The sequence below is a fragment of the Diceros bicornis genome, chromosome 11 (assembly GCF_020826845.1).
Source record: "Diceros bicornis minor isolate mBicDic1 chromosome 11, mDicBic1.mat.cur, whole genome shotgun sequence".
NCBI classification, from domain to species: Eukaryota; Metazoa; Chordata; class Mammalia; order Perissodactyla; family Rhinocerotidae; genus Diceros; species Diceros bicornis.
Window position 1 is genome coordinate 59,123,358 of NC_080750.1, and position 23,320 is coordinate 59,146,677.

General features: G+C 36.3%; 1 protein-coding gene across 1 annotated transcript in view; it reads left to right on the plus strand.

The window, feature by feature from the left end:
* Positions 1–709: 709 nt before the first annotated feature.
* LOC131411475 (polypeptide N-acetylgalactosaminyltransferase-like 6) overlaps positions 710–23,320 on the plus strand; it is a 480,632-nt gene continuing 458,021 nt past the window's right edge. The window contains exon 1 of the mRNA XM_058550354.1: positions 710–865. Within this exon, the coding sequence (XP_058406337.1) occupies positions 808–865 (58 nt within the window). The 5' untranslated portion in view covers positions 710–807. The remainder of the gene's footprint in view (positions 866–23,320) is intronic.

The following is a 23,320-nucleotide window of genomic DNA, read 5'->3' on the forward strand; positions in this document are numbered from 1 at the left end:
CTTCTGTTGTGGCCTGTTTGCTGTCCCTGTAGGTGCCCAGGGAGGCTGAGTTATGCTCTTGGCCAGCTGTTGTAATGCTCCGCTGCTTGTAGTTGTTGTGGGCCCTTCAGTCTCTTTATCAGGTGTGGGGAGCCCCAGCACAGTTGGCTGCAAGTTCTAATACCACATTTGTGTTGCAGTATTTCTTTTAAGTGAGTAGGTCCCCAGCGTGGCTGGTTGTTAGGCTCAGGGCCTTACAATTGCTGTAGGCCTCTAGCCTATTAGGTCTCTTGTCAGCTCTCTGAGGATGGCAGCTGGGTGGGGCTGGCCTCAGGCACAGGAGCACCCAATTGTTTCAGGCTTTGGAAGGTGGGGCAAACCTCCTATGTGGGTCTTTGAGAAGCACAAGTCTTCTGCAGCTGACAAACCCTGCCGCCCACAGGTCCACACACACAGTCAACATAGTCCTGCCCCGTGTGTGCGCCCCGACCTCCCCAAGCGGACCCAGTCTCTCCAGGCGGGAGCCCCACACACTCTGCCACCACCCCACACTCTCCACCCGCTCCTTGCGCACGCCCTGCCCCGCTCAAGTCGGCTCAGTTGCCAGGCTGCAGAGAATCCAGTCACCAATCTATGCAGGCCCACAAGTTGCCTGAGGGCTTGTTGTTGGGTGGGGCCAGTCTCTAGGGTGCGCTGCCTCCTGACTGAGCTGGATTAAATCGGTGCTCTAGCGGGTGGGGCAGACCCTGGGCTAGCAGGCCTCAGGGAGAACTCCAATGGCGTCTGTGTCAGCACACCCACACCGGGCCACAACAGTGGCCGCCACCAATGTCCCAGTCCCTTGAGAGGTCTCACCCCTCACTGAGATGCACTCAGGGCCTATTAGGTGAGTCTCTTGTCACCACAGCACTGTGCACCTTTCTTTCTGGTGATTTTTCGATACTTTCTGAAATGGGTGAGTTTGCGCGCGGGCCCTTTAAGAGCCAGTTTTAGTTTCTTTGTGAACCGGGTTTTCTGGGGGTACTCCCCAGTGTTTTAGTAGCAGGCACAGTCAGATATTATGCCGCTGGGCTCGATTGTGCTGGGTCCACAAAATGCCCACAGCGGGGGCGCTCCCCGTCTCAGGGCCCCGCGCTTCCAGGGAGGCTGCGTACCTGTGAGCTGCTCCCGGCGGCCGTGAAGCTGGCGGCTTGTGAAGGCGGCGTTTTTCCTCTCCAGAAGGGAGTCTCTGCCTCTTCCACCTCAGTTAGGATTGTCCGTTGTTGCAAGAGTTCCTCTTATCCAGTTTTCAGTTCTGACTCAGGGGTAATTTTTCCACGAGTAGTTGTAAATTGGCTGTGTCCACGGGAGGAGGTGAGTTCCGAGTCTGCCTACGCTGCCATCTTGACTCCCTGTCAAGAGAAGTTTTTAACCAAACTCCATGTCATCTTGAGACGAAATGAGAGCCGTGGCCTGTGTGAAAGTTGAACAGGATTTTAACGTAACGGTTTTATCCGGAATCCTATTATTAGACACTTTGCTCTTATTTACCTGCCTTGATCGTATTCAAGGAAATTAGTTTCCTCACCACCTCTCACTTTCCTCTTTCTAATCCCTATTCTCCACTCAACAAGAATCCTTCTTGCCTTATCCATATGCACTAGTTATACTTTTCATAAGCCAACCTGACAAGGAAAGGTATTTGGCTTCACTGTATAGCAAAATTTCACCAGAAACCAGAGCCAGTGCTGCATTATGTTGACAATGATGGCTCCTAGATGGTGCAGTCACTAGAGAAAGATTTTATTATATTATTTTAGTTATTTCCCAAAAGTTTTGATGGATGTCTAACCCTTCCTTTTGCTACTGTGTAATTTCAAACAAAATAACCACAAATCTAGATTATAGCATCATAAGAATGACATACAAGGTATAATAGGTAATTTTAGAGTAATTTCTTTGTATATGAGGTAAAGGAAAGAATCATAATAAGATCTCAATGGAGATACTTTTGTATTTAAGGTAGATTTTGCTGGCAACACATCTCATTTATAATTCTGATCTTACTGAGGGCTTTTTCCTTCATCTGATGGAATGGCTGATTGTGAACAGTGACCCCAGGTTACAGGGAAAAGAGGGGAATATGTTGATTGCCACCAGCACATTGACTGATCTGATGCGAATTTTTGTATATTGCATCCACATAATTGACCTGGTAAAGTTTGAAAGACAGCTAGTTGACAATCAAAAATATATAGATATGTCCTAGGAGAAGATTACAGACTCTTGCTTAGCCAAGTGAATGGCGACACCTCCATGGTGATTCTGAATGTTCTCTGTGGAGTAGCCCTTACACCCTCTCAAAGCATAGGTTGCCTATGCAATGTTCTCTTGTCAATGCACTACACTGCTTTCCATATAAACAGGTTTTGTGTTGCTTTTAAGAGCCTTCCCGCCATTTGGAGCCCATTGCAATGCTTTCGTCTTGGGCACATAAGATCAATACACTTATATGTCTGATTTAATAACTTATGATTCTGTGGAAAACCCAAAACAGAGTTAACTGCCTCTCTCCTATTTCACTTATAACTTTTCAATGTGTTTGAAAAAGTTGCAGGCTTTTCCAATGTGGATGAGATATTACAGTTTTGTCATGTTCCACAGATTAGATGCGTCAGCCCATTAGGTGGCAGAATTGATATTTCTGTCATCAACAGTTTAGCTTGAAACTCAATGTGCATAGGTTTCCAGTTAATAAAAAAAAAACAAATTCAAACTTCTAGTTAGTTGTTAAGATTTCCAACTTTTCTCTGCTATAATTGTATGTGATTCAAATTGTCAATGTTAAAAGAAACTAAACATGCACATATTATCTAAATAATTGACAGATAATACCTGATTCTGAAAGTACAAAGTACTCAATCAACTACAATATTCAGAGGTCTAGTCCTTCTTTACTAGAAATCTTTTAATTTCACAGTTCAAAAAGAACAAAAACACTTTGTGATCTTTGACTCTAGACCAACACTTTGGGGAAATTGAATTTGAACTTGCTATAATTTCTAGGATTCAGATTTTAGTTGCTGGTATAAGAACGTGGGGAAGTATAAAAGATGACACTATAAAAATATATCAGGCTAGCTAGAAAGAAAAGGTAACCCCTTCATATTTTTTATTTTAAGAATTTGCAAAACAATCAGCAGTCACGTTTTAGAAGCTGAAATGTTTCTAGAATCGAAAATGTTTTTGAAATTTAAGAATTTTTCACTCCCAAACAATATTTTTTTGTTTCATAAGTTTACTGTGTTCTCATAAGGATTTGTAGAAATCCTATTATGTTTCACGGACTATGCTAAGCACTTCTACATACATTATATAATAATATTTAATCATCACAAGAACCCTGCACTTTAAATATCTCTTTATTGTCATTTTGCAGAGGAGGAAACTATGCCTCAGAGATTTTAAGTAGTTGTTCAAAGGACCATACATATCGAACAGCAGAGGCAGGATTTGAACCCACGTTTTAAATTTTAAGTCCGATGGCCTTTCAACCATATTATATTTGGATATTAAGGTAGATAACTGGTACTCAATTCAACAAATATTACCTAAGTGCCTGCTGTGTGCCAAACACCGAGGAAAGAAGTGAAAAAATAAAATTATATTCTAGCTGAATATCAGTAATCTAAAACAACAACATTTCTAAATTGACTGATTTTAAATATACCTGGTAATACATTACACTGATTTAGTTTAGATATTTTTTAATAACCTTTTCTGTGTTAATTGGTCGATAAATATTAAGTTCTTTCCTATACTACTTTAGATCATGAAAGTGCTAAATAATAATCAGGTAAGGTAAGGTAAGACCTATTGATGAAATCACTGTTTTCCTTTCTATTCTATGTGCTGCTTTCTAGTTAGTTTTTCAGACGTGTGAGATAAATGAGATGTGTGTGTGTGTGATATCATAGAATGTTTTGAGAGCATTTTTTCTTGCATAATGTACCCTATGATAAGTAATTAGCTTTCTAAAATATACACCTGTATCATAAAAGATTTAAAGATTTCTCTTTTTTTTTTCTTTGTCCACTGTGTACCATGTCAGGAGGAAGAGGCAGCATAAATGCAAAATTGGAATCCCTAATTCATTTCATACCCTGGGTTACTGGGTTAAAGAAGCTAGGAGTCTGGATTTCCTGCTTAAAATTCTTCCATGAGCCTAGAGCTCACTGCACACTCTAAGCAGCCAGCCTTTATGACTGTCCCTCATCCCTGTCCTAATTGATATTCCAGAATTAAAAATAACCTCCTGGGCAAAGGAACCCAGTCCAGGATATGCCTCTTCCCAGAATTAATCTTCAAAGACTTAGCCCTCTTCAGGTCACCTACGCATGAAATTCTTCTCTCTTTTTAGCAAAATATTCAGTATAAGTACTAAAGGGAAAAAGTTATCTGCCTACCTGCACTGGTCTCAAAGCATTTTGATTCCATCTCTAGCATTCATATGTAATTGTACTTTTATTAATATTAATTTACATAATTAATCAATTCTTAGCTTTTAATAAGATGAACTAGAGTTTTACATCCTGCTCTAACATTTGTTACCCTGCATTCTTTGACAGGTTGCTTTATCTCTCTGAATCACAGTTTTCTTGTAAATAAGGATGTTAGTGTTCCTTCATAGAGGTGTGAGACGATTAAATAATATTTAAGGCACCCTTAAATTATTTTGATTATAAATAATTTTATAAAGCATCACTTGCTTCCTGATAATCATCTGGGACTCAATTATTTATGATATTTTTTCTTCTTTAAGGGTAAATGATACAATGGGAGAATAAGAAAGAACAAATTTGATAGCTTTACAATATATAAATAGAAAATATTGACAATTTTATGAAAAACTACTTTTTATTGTCATGACAATTTTCTTCTTTTCAAAGAAAAATGAGATGTTAGAAAACTTACAGGAGAATTATTCTGAATGTAACCAATGTTCATAAAAAGGCTAAATATCTGTAATCATACTTACTGTGTGGTATAAACAAGAAACACTTGAATGTAAGTTTTATCATGACAAAAAAATTTCATCACAATTTTAGATACAGGAAGCTCTTGGTTTGTCTGCATCGACCACATGAATGGGTTTGTATTTCGATGGCACCAATGACCACCAATAGAGTTAAAATACTGGAAGAGCCCAGAAACAATATAAGAGACCTTGATAGGTTTTTAGAAAGTCCATTATATTTCAGTGAGAGTTCTGTTTCTCAAGAAAACTACTTAACTGCAATTGTCTGTGGCTAATGCATTCTTCAGATCAGAGTGGAGCTGTAGCATGAGGCAAAAAGTGGGTCATGCAAGAGTAAATGAAAAGGCTTAAAGCAATTTGCATGGGCTGTCTCGAAAGAGCTAAAAGAGTGCTGTATGGAATTAAAAACTAGAATTCTCTCCAAGCTGTCATTAGCTGGTTTAGGGCTTAAAGAGCCATGTGACTTCTTTCTGATCTGGCTAGAGGACTGCAAGTTATCACAGAAGCCTACTTGCAAAAGGAAGCTTGCAACTATTGAAACTATAGGCACTTCAAGATTTCTGAAGAGGCAACCATCGATAAGGACAAATAACCAGATAAATTAAATTGCACTCGTTTTAATTCACTAAAATGATCAAGCGAATAGGGAAATGACTATTTAAAAACTGGAGATGAAGTGTTATTTCAGTTTGACAGCTGGCATTTAATTTGTCTTATGAGAATCTGTGACTGTCTACTTTTATCTTGGTCAATATGGTAGAGTTCTTCTGCATTGTCAGTATGAATGGATTCTTAACATATCTGAAGCATACATATTTTTCCAGAGATTTAAGGATCATTTTACCTACTAGAACATTCTATCTAGTCTGTATGTAAACATTTCTGAGATCATTAAGCAACTTGTTTATTAGTTCTTTCCTCAGAGGTCATCCCCAATTAGTCTCAACAACTAACACAATTTAAGCAAACCTTACAAAGAATGATCATCTCAGCTCAAGACTATTCTGTTACTGTAGAACATTTTCTTGCACTATCAATTGTCTCGTTTTGTTTTTCATTTGCTGCTAATTTTGTATTGTTTCTCTTCTCCATCATTTTTTAAAATGTGACCAACAGTAATCAGGTGCTTAAGTGAGAGCCATGAATAAGAGTAACCAGGTTAGAATTCAGTCCAAATGGGGTGAAAAAATAAACAAACAAAACACAGTGGATTCCTGGATAACCATTGATATGTAACGACTAGAAGAAGAACCAGCTACCTCATTTGTCCCGCCCAGTGCAAAATGGAGATGTAGGGCTCCTTGTTCAAACAGCCCTTAAAACACTTTTTTAAATTAAAATACAAAATCTTTTCCTTTCTTGCATGGCCTCTCTCCACCTGTAATGGCAGTTTTTAAATTTGCTGTTTATATTCCTCAGGCCTGGGGATACTTTCTAAGCAAATGTAGACCCTCCCAGGGTCTGGAGACCCTGTCCCACAACTTGGTGCTTGCCACTGGCTGACTCCCTCGCCAGCTGTCAGCTGCTGGACCAAATCACTGTGACCCAGCCAGTGGGAGCAAGTCCAGTGAGTCTTCTCCCCTTCCCATGGCTCACCACCAAAACTAGTGGATGAATAATCCCCAAGAACTGCAGCCTCTGCACCAGGATGCACTCAATACCTGGATCTGGGGTGGGCGAGAGGTTCGTCCCTGCCTGGTCACCCACAAAATTCATAGTGGTGCTGCCAAACCAGGGGATAGGGAAGAATTATCTTTTAATTAGTAATATAAGAACAAGGTTTATTCATTTCAGCGATTCTGCCTCTTGGAATTCATCTTTGGACCCGGCCTACAATTTCTGCAAAAAATAAATGATAAATAAACTCATTGCTTTGGAGTCACACTTTGTTTTTCACTGTGAAATTGCATTACCCAGGTTGATCATCTATTTTCCACAGTCTTCCTGTGAATTACTTTTTGCTGTGGCCAAAAATCCAATCCATTCTCAAAAGCTGATTTTTCATCACTGACAATATTAAAAAGAATAAATGTTTGAACAATAGCCATATCCTTAAAGTATAGAGTTTCCTGAACTGTTTTAGAGAAGACAATACACATTAAGATACATACATTTCAGTACATCTGTTTTTAAAATGTGTTATTCTATAGTAACAGATCACCATAGACTAAATTCAGGAGAGGTTTAAGAAAGGAGTAGCATATGAAGTACTTCATAGCATGTTCTTAGAAGGCTTCCACATTCATGGAATATACGTAGAATGCTTCATGGGAGAGGTGGCACTCAGGTTGGACCCTACAAAATAGTTAGATTTTGACTAATCAATGAGATTACAGTTCAGTATACTACTAACAGATTGTGTGTTTGTATAGGTTTGTTGTTGTTGTTATATAAGATTTGAAATTAGTAATAAACAAGATGTATTGGAGAGTTCTAAAAAAGAAAAAGTAATAAAAACTGTCTGAATATCTTGAGATGTTGTCTTAGAGAATAACGGAAATCAGATCACATAAATCTAGTAGATCCAAGATAATAGTAAACCTTGACAAGTACCCATAAGTGGTCAGATATAAGAAATAAGCTGCCACTCTGCATTTTATGCAACATTTTATAGACTTCCTCAGTAAAACAATTGGTTAGGAAATACTATGTGAAGTAGTTTGGAGGTGGGAAGGATAAAGTCAAGGAAACAAATAAGAAACTGTTGCAGGAGGTATAAATTATTAACAATCAAGATCAGAGTGGCAGCAATAGAGTTGAAGAAAGAAGAACAACTATGAAAGACATAGACCTTCAAGGAAAAATGATTAAGATTTCATCATTGGCTATGTTTAGATGAAGTAAAGTGAACCACAAGATTTCAAATCATAGTGAGCAGATAATGCCACTTCCCCAGAAGGAAACCAATATGAAGCAAGGGATGAAGAGTGTGGGACACCTTGTTAAGACAATTTTGAAGTGACAGTGGAATAATTTCAGGAATAGGTATTTAATGCCATTAGTGTCTGTTCAAAATATAGATAAAATATAGACATAGATATAGATATTTAGATATATATGATAAAACTTCAAATAGATAAGAGTGAGGTCCAGGACTCAAAGTGTAGATGGAAGAATATTTTACTTATAAGAGTGAAATTCAACGTAAGTAGTCATTTTCAAGCTTGCTGAACTATGAGGTTTTGGAGAAACCGTATGATAAGGATGATATTTGCATAAATTATGAGTGAGAGACATCAAAAGCAGCTGGAAATATTGTTATATGAAAAAGAACCAGTGAAAGCCATCTTAGAGGCAACACAAGATGGAATATAATTAAAGATGTAATCCAAGGAAAAATTTGTTATTTAATAGGAAAGGACTCAAAAGAGAGGCAAAATATTGCCTAAACTATTGCATACAGAGATCCCTATATTTGCTGGAAGTATATGATCAGGGTCAGAAAGATAATCTGTCATAGACAGTGGTGGAGATTCCCAGTCTAGGAAAAATGAACATAAATGACTTTTTGTGTTTCCTTCCAAGGGTACTTTTTATCATTGCAGCATATCCCCATCAATTTTACCATCACCATCCATCAATATATGTGATCATATCAGCATTTCCATTACCATCATTATCACTCAGAAGACATTGTGGTCATCATCACCATCTTTATCAATGAATTTATTCATATGGACCTGGTACTAAATTTACATCAACTGCTGTTGCCATGGAATAAAGCAAGGTTGAGCTGGATGAATTTTTTTTCAACATTTTTTTTTCTCTTTTCACGCAGTATAATTCTTCTTGCTAATCTTGAGAATATGCTTCCCTCAAATAGAAGGGAGAAATAAATCTCTCTACTTCAGTATTTTCAACTGTATATCAATTTACAACAATTAAACTGCAGGAGAAAAGGAGTGCTGTATAGCTGAGGAAGGACTGGACTGGGAATCAAAAGACCATAATATTAGCCCCAATTAACCAAATTGCACAACCTTTATCAAATCATGTCACTTTTCAGAAAGTTAAGAAGTTAGACGTGACAATTCCTAAAGTCCTTTCCAATTCTAAAGTTTAATGAACCTAATTGAATTAGCTTACCACAGCCAGAACCATATAAATCGTATGGTATGATTGGAATAATATTGGTAACTAAGCCATATAGTTCTACCCGTGTTCCAGACACTGTTTATTGTGCTTTAAATGTATTATCTCATTTAATTCTTATGATATCACTACGAATTAGGTATCATTGTCCCCATTTTGGAAATTAACAATCTTAGGTATAGAGACGTTAGGTGACTTGTCAACACTCGTACTAGTAATGGCAGAGCTATGATTTAAACTCAGGCAGCCCAGCACCATTCAATGATTTTAAACACTGTGCTATTGTGGAAAGAAATTAAAACCAAAATCTCCTTTAAACCCAGAAAACCTCTTCACAAAGGTAGAAGGGAAAGAAACAGTTTTGTTATTGAAAAACTATTAAACCAGAATGTGATGTGCATCACAGGCAATTCTTGAAAGAGATTCAAAGACAGAAAGTAACTCTACCCTTTTACATAATCAAGCAGATTCAACCCATTATATACATGTTCACAGGATAGACAATAACTAGTCTTCTAGAGGACTTGACAGCAGTATGTGTCACACATAGCTCATCCTAAATTTGCTTGGTAATTGGGGTGACCATCAGCTTTATGCAAGGATAAATCAACTTTTCATAGCATTATTACAGGGGGTAATTATAGAGGTGTCTATCAAAGTTAGCCTCCTACCCTCCCACAGAAACAGGGAGATAGGGCCCCATCTTCCTTGATGATTACATTTCAAAGGGCTAGTTCCCAGGTCCTTGATAAAGGCATCCCTGTGTCTTAAAGCTGATAAGAGGCTTATTTAGCTTTTAAAAAGATTTAGATATGGGGCCGGCCCGGTGGCGCAAGCGGTTAAGTGCGCGCGCTCCGCTGCGGCGGCCCGGGGTTCGCTGGTTCGGATCCCGGGCGCGCACCGACGCACTGCTTGGCAAGCCATGCTGTGGCGGCGTCCCATATAAAAAAATGGAGGAAGATGGGCACAGATGTTAGCCCAGGGCCGTCTTCCTCAGCAAAAAAAAAAAAAAAAAAGGGGAGGATTGGCAGATGTTAGCACAGGGCTGATCTCCTCACAAAAAAAAAAAAAAAAAAAAAAAAGATTTAGATACGTTTCAAAGAGGCAGAGAAGGAACTTACAAGTTTTCTAAAGTAAATGCTCTAAGAAAAGGGAGGCTTGGTGGGGGGTGGGGGTGGGAGAATCTCCTCCCTTAACTTCAGCAGGGAGAATTAAATCTCTTCTTTTTCATTTGCATTTGCCCTTACACTATCTATATTGCCAATATACTGGAAATGGAGAAGTTATACAGGAATATGCTGCCTTCTTCTCCATTCTGTCAAAAAGGTATTAATGAAGATGTTGAAGACGAAGATAATGCATTGTCTGGAATATACTATCACTTTGCATTGGTAAGGTGTTTTGCATGTTGCAAAGTGCTAGTGTGTATAAATTTATTGGATTCTTACAATAACTGTGAAAATGGTAAAACTACCTTCATTTGGTATGTTTATTCCCATTATTATGGAAATATGGGAAAAATAGACTCAAAGAAGTAAAGACATGCCCAAGAGGAGGAGACTGAAGTTCAACTCAAGGAGGCAGTTTTCTCAGCTCCAATGAGTTGCTTCCACAGTTGCCATCTTTTCTGGCAGCTACAGGAACTATGTTACTTGGCTCACAATGGTCAGTATTGATTTCTTCCTCTAGGAAGTTTCCTGAAACCAGATTTAGATCAATTCCGTGTCTCTTTACCCCGTGCTCTTTCTATCCTTTCTGGTTTTCTTGATCACAGAACTCAATTCTAACACAATGTATTATCTTCATGTTATGCTTTTATACGCCATTGGCTTCTGGTTTCTATAACTCTGGTTTGGGTTCTAGTTTTCAAACGTTATCTTCATCTTCTTTGACTCTCAATCCAAACTTCCCACCCATTATAAATACACAGTCTATACCCTCTGCTACAGTCCTCATTCAAACTCACTTGTTGCCCTGCACAAGGGGGATTGTGCCTAGGCAAAGAATAGTTGAATGGATGAGTAGGGTCACTTTTAAAGGGATGATTTACATTCTTTATTTTTCCTCCCATACATATAAACAGTCATGCATCGCATAACAATGTTTTGGTCAATGAGGGACTGCATGTATGATTCTGGTCCCATAAGATTAGTACCAGATAGCCTAGGTTTGTAGTAGGCTATGCCAAAATTACCTAATGGCACATTTCTCAGAACATATCCGCATCTAAAGAGAGGAAGATGTATGGAAAATACAAATATTTTTTTCCCAGAGGATCCTTTTGTTTTTTTTTTTTTTTTAAATATGCTGGTATTTATAATGAAGTGGGGATACTTTTGCATTCCTAAGGTGGATAGATCTTAATGACTCTTTGAACATTTCAGTTTTACCATATTTACAGTATGGAGGTAAGATATACCTGTGGAATTGCATGTGTGAAAAAATAAAATCCCAATCACATATACATAGAGACCTGTGAAATCTAATTAGCCATCTGTTTCATACTACTCAAGGGATTCTAGAATTTTTTGCATCCCAGAGACTTTGATTTATGCTTACTGGATCATGAATTATACTTGTACAAAAGTACTCCAGATTTTTCCCAATGCTTATATCAGTAAATGTATAGTCACAGAGGGAGACTAGAGCTTTGTGCATGTCTGTGTGTTCTACCATTAAGATATATGTGATATATACGTAATGAACTTACATTTCCATCTTCAATACTTTTACTCCTCCAGTGCATAATTTTTAAAATTCTTGCATATTGGTAATGTGATTTATAATAATTTTAGTTCTAAGAAATGTGTTTAATGGACAACCCAGCCATTACTAAATGTACAGTTGGGGCAGTAACTAAGGCATAACTGGGCAATATGACATAGTTGTAACAGTTCAGAATGCCCAAAGCTAGTAAACTGCCTTATGTTCATGACTTTGTAATTTACTCACTATTCGTAAGAGCTGTGAAGGAAAGAGGTGAAGATGTGTGGGTGAGAGAAAGTAAGTGAACCCCAGCGTTACTAATGGTTGTGCCAGAAGATAGAAACTAAAATCTCCCAACCTCTTCTCCCTCCAACTCATCTTCCACTTGGAAATGAATTATCCTCCTAATTAACCACTATACTTTCTTTGTATCCCAGCTCAAAAACCTTGTGTGGATTTCTACAGCCTGTGCAGTGAGGTCTAAAGAAGCCTGGAATGGAAAGCATTCCAAAACTTTGGCCTTAGCCTTATTCCCGAGCTTGAAGCATTGCCTTTTCACCAAAACCATTTGCTTTTGTGTTTATTTCCTCAGTTTAAATACCTGGAAAGCACGGCCTTCTTAGATCCTAGCATGGTGCTCAGCACACAGTAGGCCATTGATTAAAAGATGGTGGAAAGATGAATGAAGAAATCAATGAATCAATGTATTTATTGACTTTTATTAACTCTGACAGGTTCATAATTAAAGCTTTCTCCCTAAATTGTTTATACTTCAAGAATATACCTGTGGGCTCTATACCGAGTGGCTAAAGTATCAAGCTTTTTCATAACAAGCTAAGCAAAAGAATGAGACAAGATCTATATCGTACTTGTTTAAAATAAGCTTATTACGATAACAATAATGAAGAAATAATAGTACTCACTATTTATTAAGTACATACAATGAGCTAAATAAGTCATTATTTTAAATATATTTTTTAAATGTATGTGTATATATATATATAAATACATATGTACAAACATACATACATATACACACATATATATAATGTCACGATCTTCAGAGGTAGAAATAGGGTCTGCATTTTATGGATGATGAAACAGGCTCACAGAAATTGAATAACCTACTCTCCCATCTCCATTCAGGAGAGGGGGGAATTTTTAATATGATCAAATTAGTAAGCTCACAGGCCATTAACAGAACTGTGTTTTACTAGAAGACAGATTTATTCATGTATTTAACAACTTTTTATTGAGGTCCAACAATGTTCCAGCAACTATGCTAGTTGGAGGGACACAATGTTGACAAAATAACAATAAGATTTCTACCTCCTGAAGACTACTGAAGTGCCCGTGGTTATTTCTTCTTCTGACCTTCTGGGACCACATAATAAGTAGACCAGGACAAGGACTGCTTTCCAGGAGCAGGTCCCTTCCAGATCTCTTTATTTTCCATTCCCTTCACACATACCTTGCTTTGCTAAGTTAAACAAGATTTGCATTGCAAAACTGAGTCCTTAGATTCAACTGTGTTAAAAGATCAAGGGTTTATTTAGGACATAAAGCCTTATAGACTTTTCAACTCAACTTTTTTATTAGTTCTTTTTTTAATTGTAGTAAAATACACGTAACATAAAATTTACCATCTTAACCATTTTTAAATGTACAGTTCAGTGAGATTAAGTATACTCATATTGTGCAACCATCACCACATCTATCTCTAGAACTCTTTTTACCTTTCAGAGCTGAAACTCTGTACCCATTAAACAAAAACTCCTCATTCCCCCTTCCTCTGGCTCTGGCAACCACCATTCTACTTCCTGCCTTTATGAATTTGACTACTCTAGATATCAGCTCAACTTTTATAGGACAGCCATCCATTAGTGAACATTGACGGTTTATTTGGCTCTTGCCAACTTTTGTAACATGTTTCCTATTTGTATTTAATTGCCTCAGATGGATATGCTGCTCACCCGGTCTACTGCGGTTGGGATTTAGGCTTTGTGGGTGGGTCCCTGGCTGTAATGTCATCATGATAGCACCAAAACTCGAGCTCTGACTGGATACCAATATTGATAGAACTGCGACTCAAAATCAGACCTATCAGACACTGACTCCTGAGCCAGTACTCTCTTCATTGTGCCGGAATAAAGATGCCTCCCCTTTCGATGCCATCTATTTGAAGCAGATTTTTCTTGAACAAACCAGCTTGCTCTTCAAAAGACTGGTCCTTATGCTACTCTCTCTAGGTTACAGGTACTTCCACAAAGTATAAATATGTGAGGGAAGGGAGCACATTTTAATTATAAAGTCAATCAGAGATATTCAATATATGTGCATATGATACATATGTATATATGCATTGATTCATTGATTTATTTTTTATTCCTGCAGCACACATGAAAAGTTTATGAGTAACTCAGCTATCTCTATATCATTTCTTATTTCATCCTGAAGACAATCTCACTTTTACTTTCCCTATCTTTCTAGAACTAATGATGTGATCTGATCTCTATATGACATTTTTTATTAAACTTAGCTATAAAAATTTCAAGTACTAATGGCTGTGACCCTGTAGATTTTTCTCTCCTTCACAACGCCGATAGAAAAATAACTTTTCATTCAGGGAATCTATATTTCTGCTCTGCCTCTTAGTGTTTAAGCCAGCTCCCCACTGTGCTAAGTCAACCTTCCCAGAAGCTAATCTGTCATTCTCAAGTGGCCTTGCTTCTGAAATTGGTTTGATGCTCTAGCAGTAAAGAGCTCCTGTGTAGCACGGGTTACACAGGTTTAACAGTCACTCGGGGTGGGGCTTGTCCTATTGCCTTGGAAACAATGACTTTGTCTTCTCTGGAGAACAGAAAGAAAAATGGCTGGTGTATTAATCTGTTGAGGATATGAGGATCCCAAATAAAATTAATCCTGAAGAATATAGAGAAAGTTCTATATGCTAATTGTTTTTGGTGGTTTTGCTTTTGGTTTTGAATGTGTCAACATCAATGAATGGGCAAAAGAATTATGCCTCTAATTACTGCTTCCCTGGGGGAATAATTCCTGTTTATTTTTATGAAGGTTTTTTATTTTAGCAATAAATTTTGTAAAAGATAAACATAACATCTGCAAATATAAGACCTTCACCACTTGAGGTGACATGTGGCTATTGGGGGAGATTACTGCACATTTACATAATGAAATGTGGCTATTGGGGAAAGAATCACTTGTTTATTTAAGAGGATGAAAGGCAGGACAATTATATTAACAAGATTTTCATAGGAATGCGCATTGTCAATGTTAACAAATGGTTTTAAGCTAAAGTCCCTGGTACATGGTATATGGTTTAATTTCAGTTATATAAACATTGCAGGAATCTAAAGTTTAAATTGCATTTTAGTTATACTTAAGACTCCATTATCCAGGAAAATGCAATTTCAGTCTCTATAAATATGAACAAAAATCAAAATCCAATAACTGCCTTCATATTTATAACATTTCATCCTAAATTCATACTGCCCAGCTAACATAGCAGAAGAACAAATTTTTAAAATAACACAATATATATTATTCATATTTCTGTTTATGTTTAGATTTAGTTTGCCAAGTGTTTCCAGGAACTAGTATGAAAGAATGAGACCTCTGTGAACAATAAAGAAATCTGAAGCTCTCTGCATCTTCTTATACATACATATTTTTTTTCCAACAAATGTTAAAGATAATAAGGATTTATGCAGGCTGTTTTTAAAATAAAGCTTTATAATATAAAATTTTAATGTTCTATCCTCTCAGGTTATTTCAACTTACTCTCTAAGTAGATATTGGTAGATATTTTGTTCTGTTATTGATGTTGTGTTTTATTTTTAAAGCCAAGTTTTGAAGTGTAATTCCCTCTTTTTAGGTATACAGTTCTTTAAATTTTAACAAATGCTCACAGTCGTGTAACTATCATCAAAATCAAGATATAGAATATTTTCATCAAGTCAAAAAATTTCTTTGTACCTCTCCCAACCCCCAGTCCCTCGCAACAACTGATGTTTTAATTTTTGTACTATTATTAAAGTGGGTATTGTGGGCAGTAGATTGCAAGGCTGGTAAGTAGCATACAGGAGGTTACTTACATGACTTTTGGATCCTAGATTTTTCCAATACTCTTACCACATCGTGCTGTAATGCAATTTGAACTTGCCAGCCTTATTCTCTCCTGGAGCCTTTCCATTGCCTAACATTTCTTGTGACCTAATTTCACTTGTGGTACCTTAGGCATGCCACTTAAACTTTCTTTGTTCATTGTCATTATCTAATATAAGATGAATTATGAAATGACATCTAAAATTTAAAAATAGTTAAATCAATTAGTCTAATTTGTAAAGGAAACTGTAAAAGTTTACATAGTCCTGTAGGTTATTTTTTCACAGCCAATTACAATTCAAATAAAGGAAAAAGACAAAATTGCTTGTGTTCTCTCTCTCTTTACCTCCCTTTACAGTAATGTATCATGCTAATTCTGAGTAATCAACTTTGTAAGCAATATTACAGATGTATTTTCTTTTGTGTGTGTGGGGGGAAGATCAGCCCTGAGCTAACATCCATACCAATCCTCCTCTTTCTTTTGCTGAGGAAGACTGGCCCTGGGCTAACATCTGTGCCCATCTTCCTCCACTTTATGTGGGATGCCGCCACAGCCTGGACTGACAAGCGGTGCCTCGGTGCGCGCCCAGGATCCGACCCTGGGCCGCCAGCAGCAGAGCATGTGCATTTAACCACTAGGCCACAGGGCTGGCCCCTACAGCTGTATTTTTAAGTACAAAAATATTGCAGGCAGGCTAGAAAAAAGAAATACCACAGTGTAAACGCTAAAAGTGAAGGTGCTCTGCTTCGTCCTTTTACCTTCCACCCTAAAAGATACCGATTTTACGAGTTTAATGGGCATTCTGCCAGACTTTCCATTTATAGATAACATTTTTAAACAAAAAAGAATGCAAAAAAAAATCTATAAATTGTTCTTTTAACTCAATAATTTATCATAATTTTTTTCTGTCAGTAACATAGACTTACAGCATTCTCTTAACTACTGAATATTTTCCCACAGTAAAGTTTTGTAATGATTAATAATCAAGTAGTAATGAACACGTAGCTTGCCTCAAAGTTTTCTCCATCACAGATACATATATATTTGTACCACTTGTGCGAATATTCTTCATAGTAAAGATTCCAAGGGGTGAAATTGTTGTTACAAATTATCTTTGCACTTAAAATTTTGACAAGTGTTGTCCATTTGTCTCCCAAAAGGGAAATACTAATTACACTCCCATTGATATCGTAAGAGTTCCCACTTTCTCACACCCTTCCCAGAAAGGATGTCATCAATTCTTTTAATCTTAACCAGCGAGATAGGAAGGATATAGCATGTCACTGTTATTTAAAATTATAGTTTCCTCGTCATTAATAAGTTTGATAGTCTGTTAGAGGTTTGTTAGGACTTTGTATTTACTCATCTGTGAAGGTTCGGAACATGGGCAGTGGCTTATGTTACCTGGGTTCTGAATCTTTTCTTCATTAATTTGAAGGATCACTTTGCGCTTTAGGAAAATTAGCTCTTTGCTATATATATATGTTACAAATATTTTCTCTGAATCTACCTTCATCGTTTTAACTTTGTTTAAGCATCAAAGAGTTAATTATTCATGGTTTTCCCAAAAAAGAGTGGTTCTCAAATCATGCTACAGATTAGCATCATGGAGGAGCCTTTAGGAAAAGACTGCAGCCTGGGCCCCCACATGCACAGATTCAGCCTCAATTGATTGGGGTGACATTGGAGATAGTCCTCCAGGTGATGCTAAAGTGCAGACAGGGTTGAGAAGAACGGCTTACTGTGCGTACAAATCACTTAGGGATTTTGTTAAAGCCCAGATCCTGGGGTGAAGCCTGAGACTCCATATTTCTAATAAGCTCCCAGGAGACGTGCATGCTGCTGGTCTGCAGTCCACACTTTTAGGAGCAAGGATTTATAGTGTCATTTTTGGTTCTTGCTTAAGAAGACTTTACTTAAGATTATTAAACTTTCTTTTCTCCTACGTTTTCTTCTAAATCTTTTTATAATTTTTATAGAAATCACAAATTCATTTGGACTTTCATTTTTTTAATAATATGATATACAGATCTAATCCTGTTTTTTTAATCAATATCAAATTGAACCCACCCCATTTATTAGGTGGATGTAAACATTTTTATATTATTTCGAAGTAATATATCTTTATTGTTTTTGTAAAAGTGTCCAGAAAAATTGTATGTTGATAAAAGAAGAATCTTTGTTTAAATAATATATAGAGTTTAAATTTTAAAGTTTATTTTGTTTCAGAGAAGGAAATTATATCCTGAAATTAACTAAAATTTTCAGATCAAGAAATTTTCCTTTCTGTCCATTTGACCTTTAAGTTTCAAATGTATTTATTTTCACAACCTAAAATGAGTTAAAATTAAATGGCAAATTTAAGAAAAACAAGCACGGAGAATGTGATCGTTCTGTCCATGTTTCCATTTTTTCGGTGTTTGTGATGTCTCCATAGGATATGGTGACAGTCTCACACTGAAACATAATTCAGCAGCAGAAATGCTATTGTTTGGGAGACTATAGCGCCAACAAGAACAAGCTTCTGCTGAACTCAGGGTACAAGCTCTTTCTCCCTGCCCTTTTACAGACTATCATGTACAAAAAAGCCACAGAGCTGAGGATTTTCAAATAACTGTACTAGGATGTTGATGATATTGATATCTAAAAGGTGAACAATGGAGCTGCTTCATGCATAATTTAAGGTAGTCACCTCATGCAGGAATGTAAGGAGAAATTCAAATGTGTAAGAGTTTAAATAACCTAAGCTGATAAGTCAGGAGTATAAATAGAAATGAAAACTGAAATAAGGAAGTCGTATAACCTATATTAAATTATGTCACTATGTAAATACATTTTCTAAAGAGATAAATGATTATTGAATAAATGAGTTGTGCACTAGCATGAATTTTACTAATTTTGCCTAGCTATTTTCCATCATTTTCTAGCAGAAATAAATTTCCATTGAATAATCTAGCCCTTGAGAACTCACTAGACACATGCCTTTTTTGTTTTGTTTTGTTTTGTTTTCAGTAACATCACAGCTCATTTAATGAAACTGGTCACCAATGCCCAGTTACATCTTTCATACATTTTTTACAAAATGTAATTTCTTGAGCTAAAGATTCAAAGAATCTCTTTTTGTATCTGAAATAACGTTATTTGGAATTTCTGTAGCTAAATAATTAAGTTCTATAGCCCAAGATTCTTGTTATTAAAAAAACAATGACTTTGGATTGACAAAGAAAATGTATTTTTTTCTAAGCTAGAAATATCATTCTTTAAATAGTCAAGAAAAAGAAGTCAATACTGAAGGTTTTCTATTATACAATCTTTATTCCAGAAGATACTGAGGTTTCTATTAGGAATAATGAAGTCCAAATTTCATAATTGTCTTGTTTGTTTAATGACAAATTTGAGTGACAAAATAACTTTGCAGGATCAAAATATGGCCGCCCTCTCTGTTGTATTAGCTCATGCACTGGTTGCATTTCTAAATGTTATCAGGCACTCTTTTCTTAAAAACTTAAGTGTCAGGGTTAATCTTAAAAGTCACTTTTTAAAACTTAAAAAAAAAAATCTATATTGTTTTTCTCAGAGGGTTACCAATCACACAGGTGGTGAGGGAGATATCAGTGTAACTTTTCGATGCCCTTAAATCGTTAAGAAACCTTCTTCATTAAAGTTTTATTATCTTTGGTTAGATTAAATACACGATGCTGGCAAAGTATAGGGGGCAAGTGTGTTTTGTACACCCATGTGCTGTTTGTCATCAGAGCAGGGGACTGCCAAAGAGTGGACTGCCATCATCTGTATTCAGCATGTGTTCTCTGATCCTTTTGTATTGTTGACAATTATTGTATCTTTGTGTATATATCAAGTTCAATCATGTGAAATTACCAACATTTGGCTTTTTTGACCTAGAAAAATAGAAGTTTTCTATGGTTCAAATTAATATTTTTGTTTTGGGTGTGAATTAATAATTTACTTCTAGGCACTTAACCCTAGGCCATTGGAAAGTGTTTAGCTTCTTCAGATTGGTTTGAGCAACCTCGCTTGATGTAGAGCCCTTGCTCTCTGGACTGTTGCAGGCAAAGCCAGTCTTGAGATCCCTCAACTATGGTGAACTATTTCCAGTAACCTAGATGAGAGCTCTTGTCTGTTTCTACTTCTGCCAGTTGTTCACAAAAGTCTCTCGGGATCCTGAAATATGTAGATTATTTATTTATTAAATTAGCTCTGTATTTTCCTAAGGAGAGAATCTTCCCCCATAAAATGAGGGGTTCAATTTGCCTTAAAATCTGAACTAACATTATTAATATCATGTTCACACATTTCCTAATTGTATCCTGAACTACAAAAAATCCAATAATTATGATTTATTGCTAACACAAATTAAATGCTTATATTAACAATATTTTCCTGACTACACAATGTAATATCAAATAGAATATACTTAGTATGGAAGACTTTGCAACACGTCTCTGAGATATCCTTAGAAATTTTTGCCTCACTTTTACCTTTGTTTTTGTCTTACTTTTATTTCCCAAAGGAACAGCTTGAGCTCAGTATCTTATCTCTGCCTTGCCCTTGTTGCAATTGCCGTTGCCTCCACAAGCGCATTCCCAAGTTCACCACGTCCCAATTCTAATTCTCAGCATTCTGTTCTGATTGACCCCTGGATCATTCTAAAACTGGAAACTATTTAAGATTAGGTTTACCTCTTTGGTGTATTTCTCATCAAAGCACTATATATCTTTCTTCCAATTCTAATAAATTATTTTGGCAAACTGGTATGGTAAGAGTATAGATTAGGCTTATTTTTTTCTTTTCTAAGTGAACATTGGTTTATGAAAGAATCCTATAGGGAACTAGAAAGATTGGCAATACAAATCATAAAACATTTTTAATTTTTTGCTTCTCAAATTAAAATCTTTTTCTAAGTTTTTTAAAATTTATTTTAATTGAAGTATAACATGTACTACTGAAGAGTGGCCAGATCATAAGTGAATCAATGAATTGCCATGTGGTAACTAGCACCCAGGAAAAGAGACAGAACATTAGTAGCTCCCCAGAAGACCTACTTTCTCCTCCCCAAAAGAAAGAATTACTTTCATCTATAACACCATAGGCCAAATTTCCTGATATTAAGGAATCATATTGTGTATGCTCTGTTATTACCTCTTTTACTAAACATTGTAAGAATTATCTATGTTGTTGAGTGCAACTGTAATGCTTTATTTCTCTTTGCTTTAGAGTAATCTATTGTATGAATATACGACAATTTGTCCAATTTGTTCTACTGTTGATAGAAATTTGGGTGGTTTTCAGTTCTTAGCTATTATGAATACTGCCAGTATGATCAGCCTGTAATTTATTTTGGTGCACAAGCACATGCATTTCTGGAATTGTTAAATTATAGGATATACATGTGTCAAATTTAGTAGGTAACACTTGCCAAATAGTTGTTCCAAATGGTTGTAGCAATTTACATTCCCACTACCAATGTTTGATAATTCCAGTGCTCCAGACACTCACCAGCACTTGGTATTGCCAGTCTTATTCAGTTTAGTTATTTTTGCAGGTGTACGATAAAATATAATTTTCATGTTGATTTTTATTTTAATGATACTGATAAGTTTGAACAACTTTTTCATATTTTTATTAGTCATAAGCAGAAACTCATAAGATAATTTTTAAAAACCTAAAAACTTAAAAGATGCCTTTAAAAGATGAACCATTATAGACTCACTAAAGTTGTTTTAGGTGTTCTAGTATTCTGATTATATAAGTCTAAGAAGGGTAATGTAAAATCTCCTTGTATATACATCTATAATCTTGCTATTTGTGAACACTAAGAATTTTTACCTAACTGTTTATCAAGTGCCGTGCATTACTCTAAGAATTTTACAGATATCAACTAATTTAATTCTCATGGCACCCCTATGAGTCAAGTACTATTATTGTCTCAATTCTACAAATGAAGAAGTTGAGGCACAGAAAGATGAAATGACTTGCATGTGGTCACACAGTAATTGCCATAGCCAGGATCACCATGCTATAAGGCCTCACCAGTGTTTATTAAAATATCAGAAATTATACAAGAATTATAAATAATATGTAATTTTCAGAATAATAACTATAGAGGGAGCAAGTTTGACATAATTTTAGGAAGTGCAAATTCAAGATTTACACCGTATTTTACATTCTTTTAAATGTAAAAATGATTTTTTTTCTGTGTTGCTGAAACAAAATACAACCCAAGTTGACTATGACTTTAACGAAAGACTGTGAGATAAACAAACATGTTTTAAAAGAATTTTTAACTCTGAGACTGAGTAATTCTTTCCACATTAGTGTAATGAGAATACTCCACTTTTGAAATAGATATAAAAACATGGAAAATGCTAATGATCATGAGTTGCATGTATTTTGTGCTATGAATGACAATTCTGGTTGCTAAATGTTACCTTTATGATGCACAATGTATGATGTGGGTAAGTTAATGTTGCTAGGGAACTTTTAGTGTCTAGATTGCCTCGCTTTTGTGTATTTAAATTTGCAAACTCAACATTACATTAGTATACCTTCTGGCACTTAATTAAGTTTTATCCCATGATTTTAAACTAAAATGTGCTTTAATGTGGAATATTATGTTGTTTTTATCTTCCATTCCATTCTTTGTTCCTGGTAGTTATAATAATAATATAGTATAATAGGACACTTTACCATTCCTGGTAGACTTGAGTGCAAAATATCCTTAGAACATCTTCAAACATTTTTATGAATACACTGTTATTCTCCTAGGTAGGAATTCTTCTTTTTTATGGGTTATAGAATTTACACCCCTGATGATCACCCTCCAGCAGAGGGGAGAGCTGGATGCAATGATATATCCAAACTAAAGACACAGGAGTCTTAGGTTAATAAGAGAAGGCTCTCTCTCCCCATATACCAGGCACACACCTAGCCCCCAACTAAGGTTGCCCAATTTAACAAACAAATATACAAGACACCCAGTTACATCTGAATGTGAAATAAACAACATTTTTTTAGTGCAAGAATACTCCAAATACTGCATAGAACATACTTATACTAAAAGTCTATTTGTTTATCTGAAATTCATATGTAGCTGGCCATTCTGTATTTTTGTGTGTGTGTGAGGAAGATCAGCCCTGAGCTAACGTCTGTTGCCAATCCCCCTCTTTTTGCTGAGGAAGATTGTCCCTAGGCTAACATCCGTGTCCATCTTCCTCTACTTTATGTGGGATGCCATCACAGCATGGCTTGATAAATGGTACGTCAGTCTGCGACCGGGATCCGAACCTGCAAGCCCAGGGCCGCTGAAGCAGAGAGCGCAAACTTAACCACTACAGCACCGGGCCAGCACTGGGCCAGCCCCTGGCCATTCTATTTTTATCTGG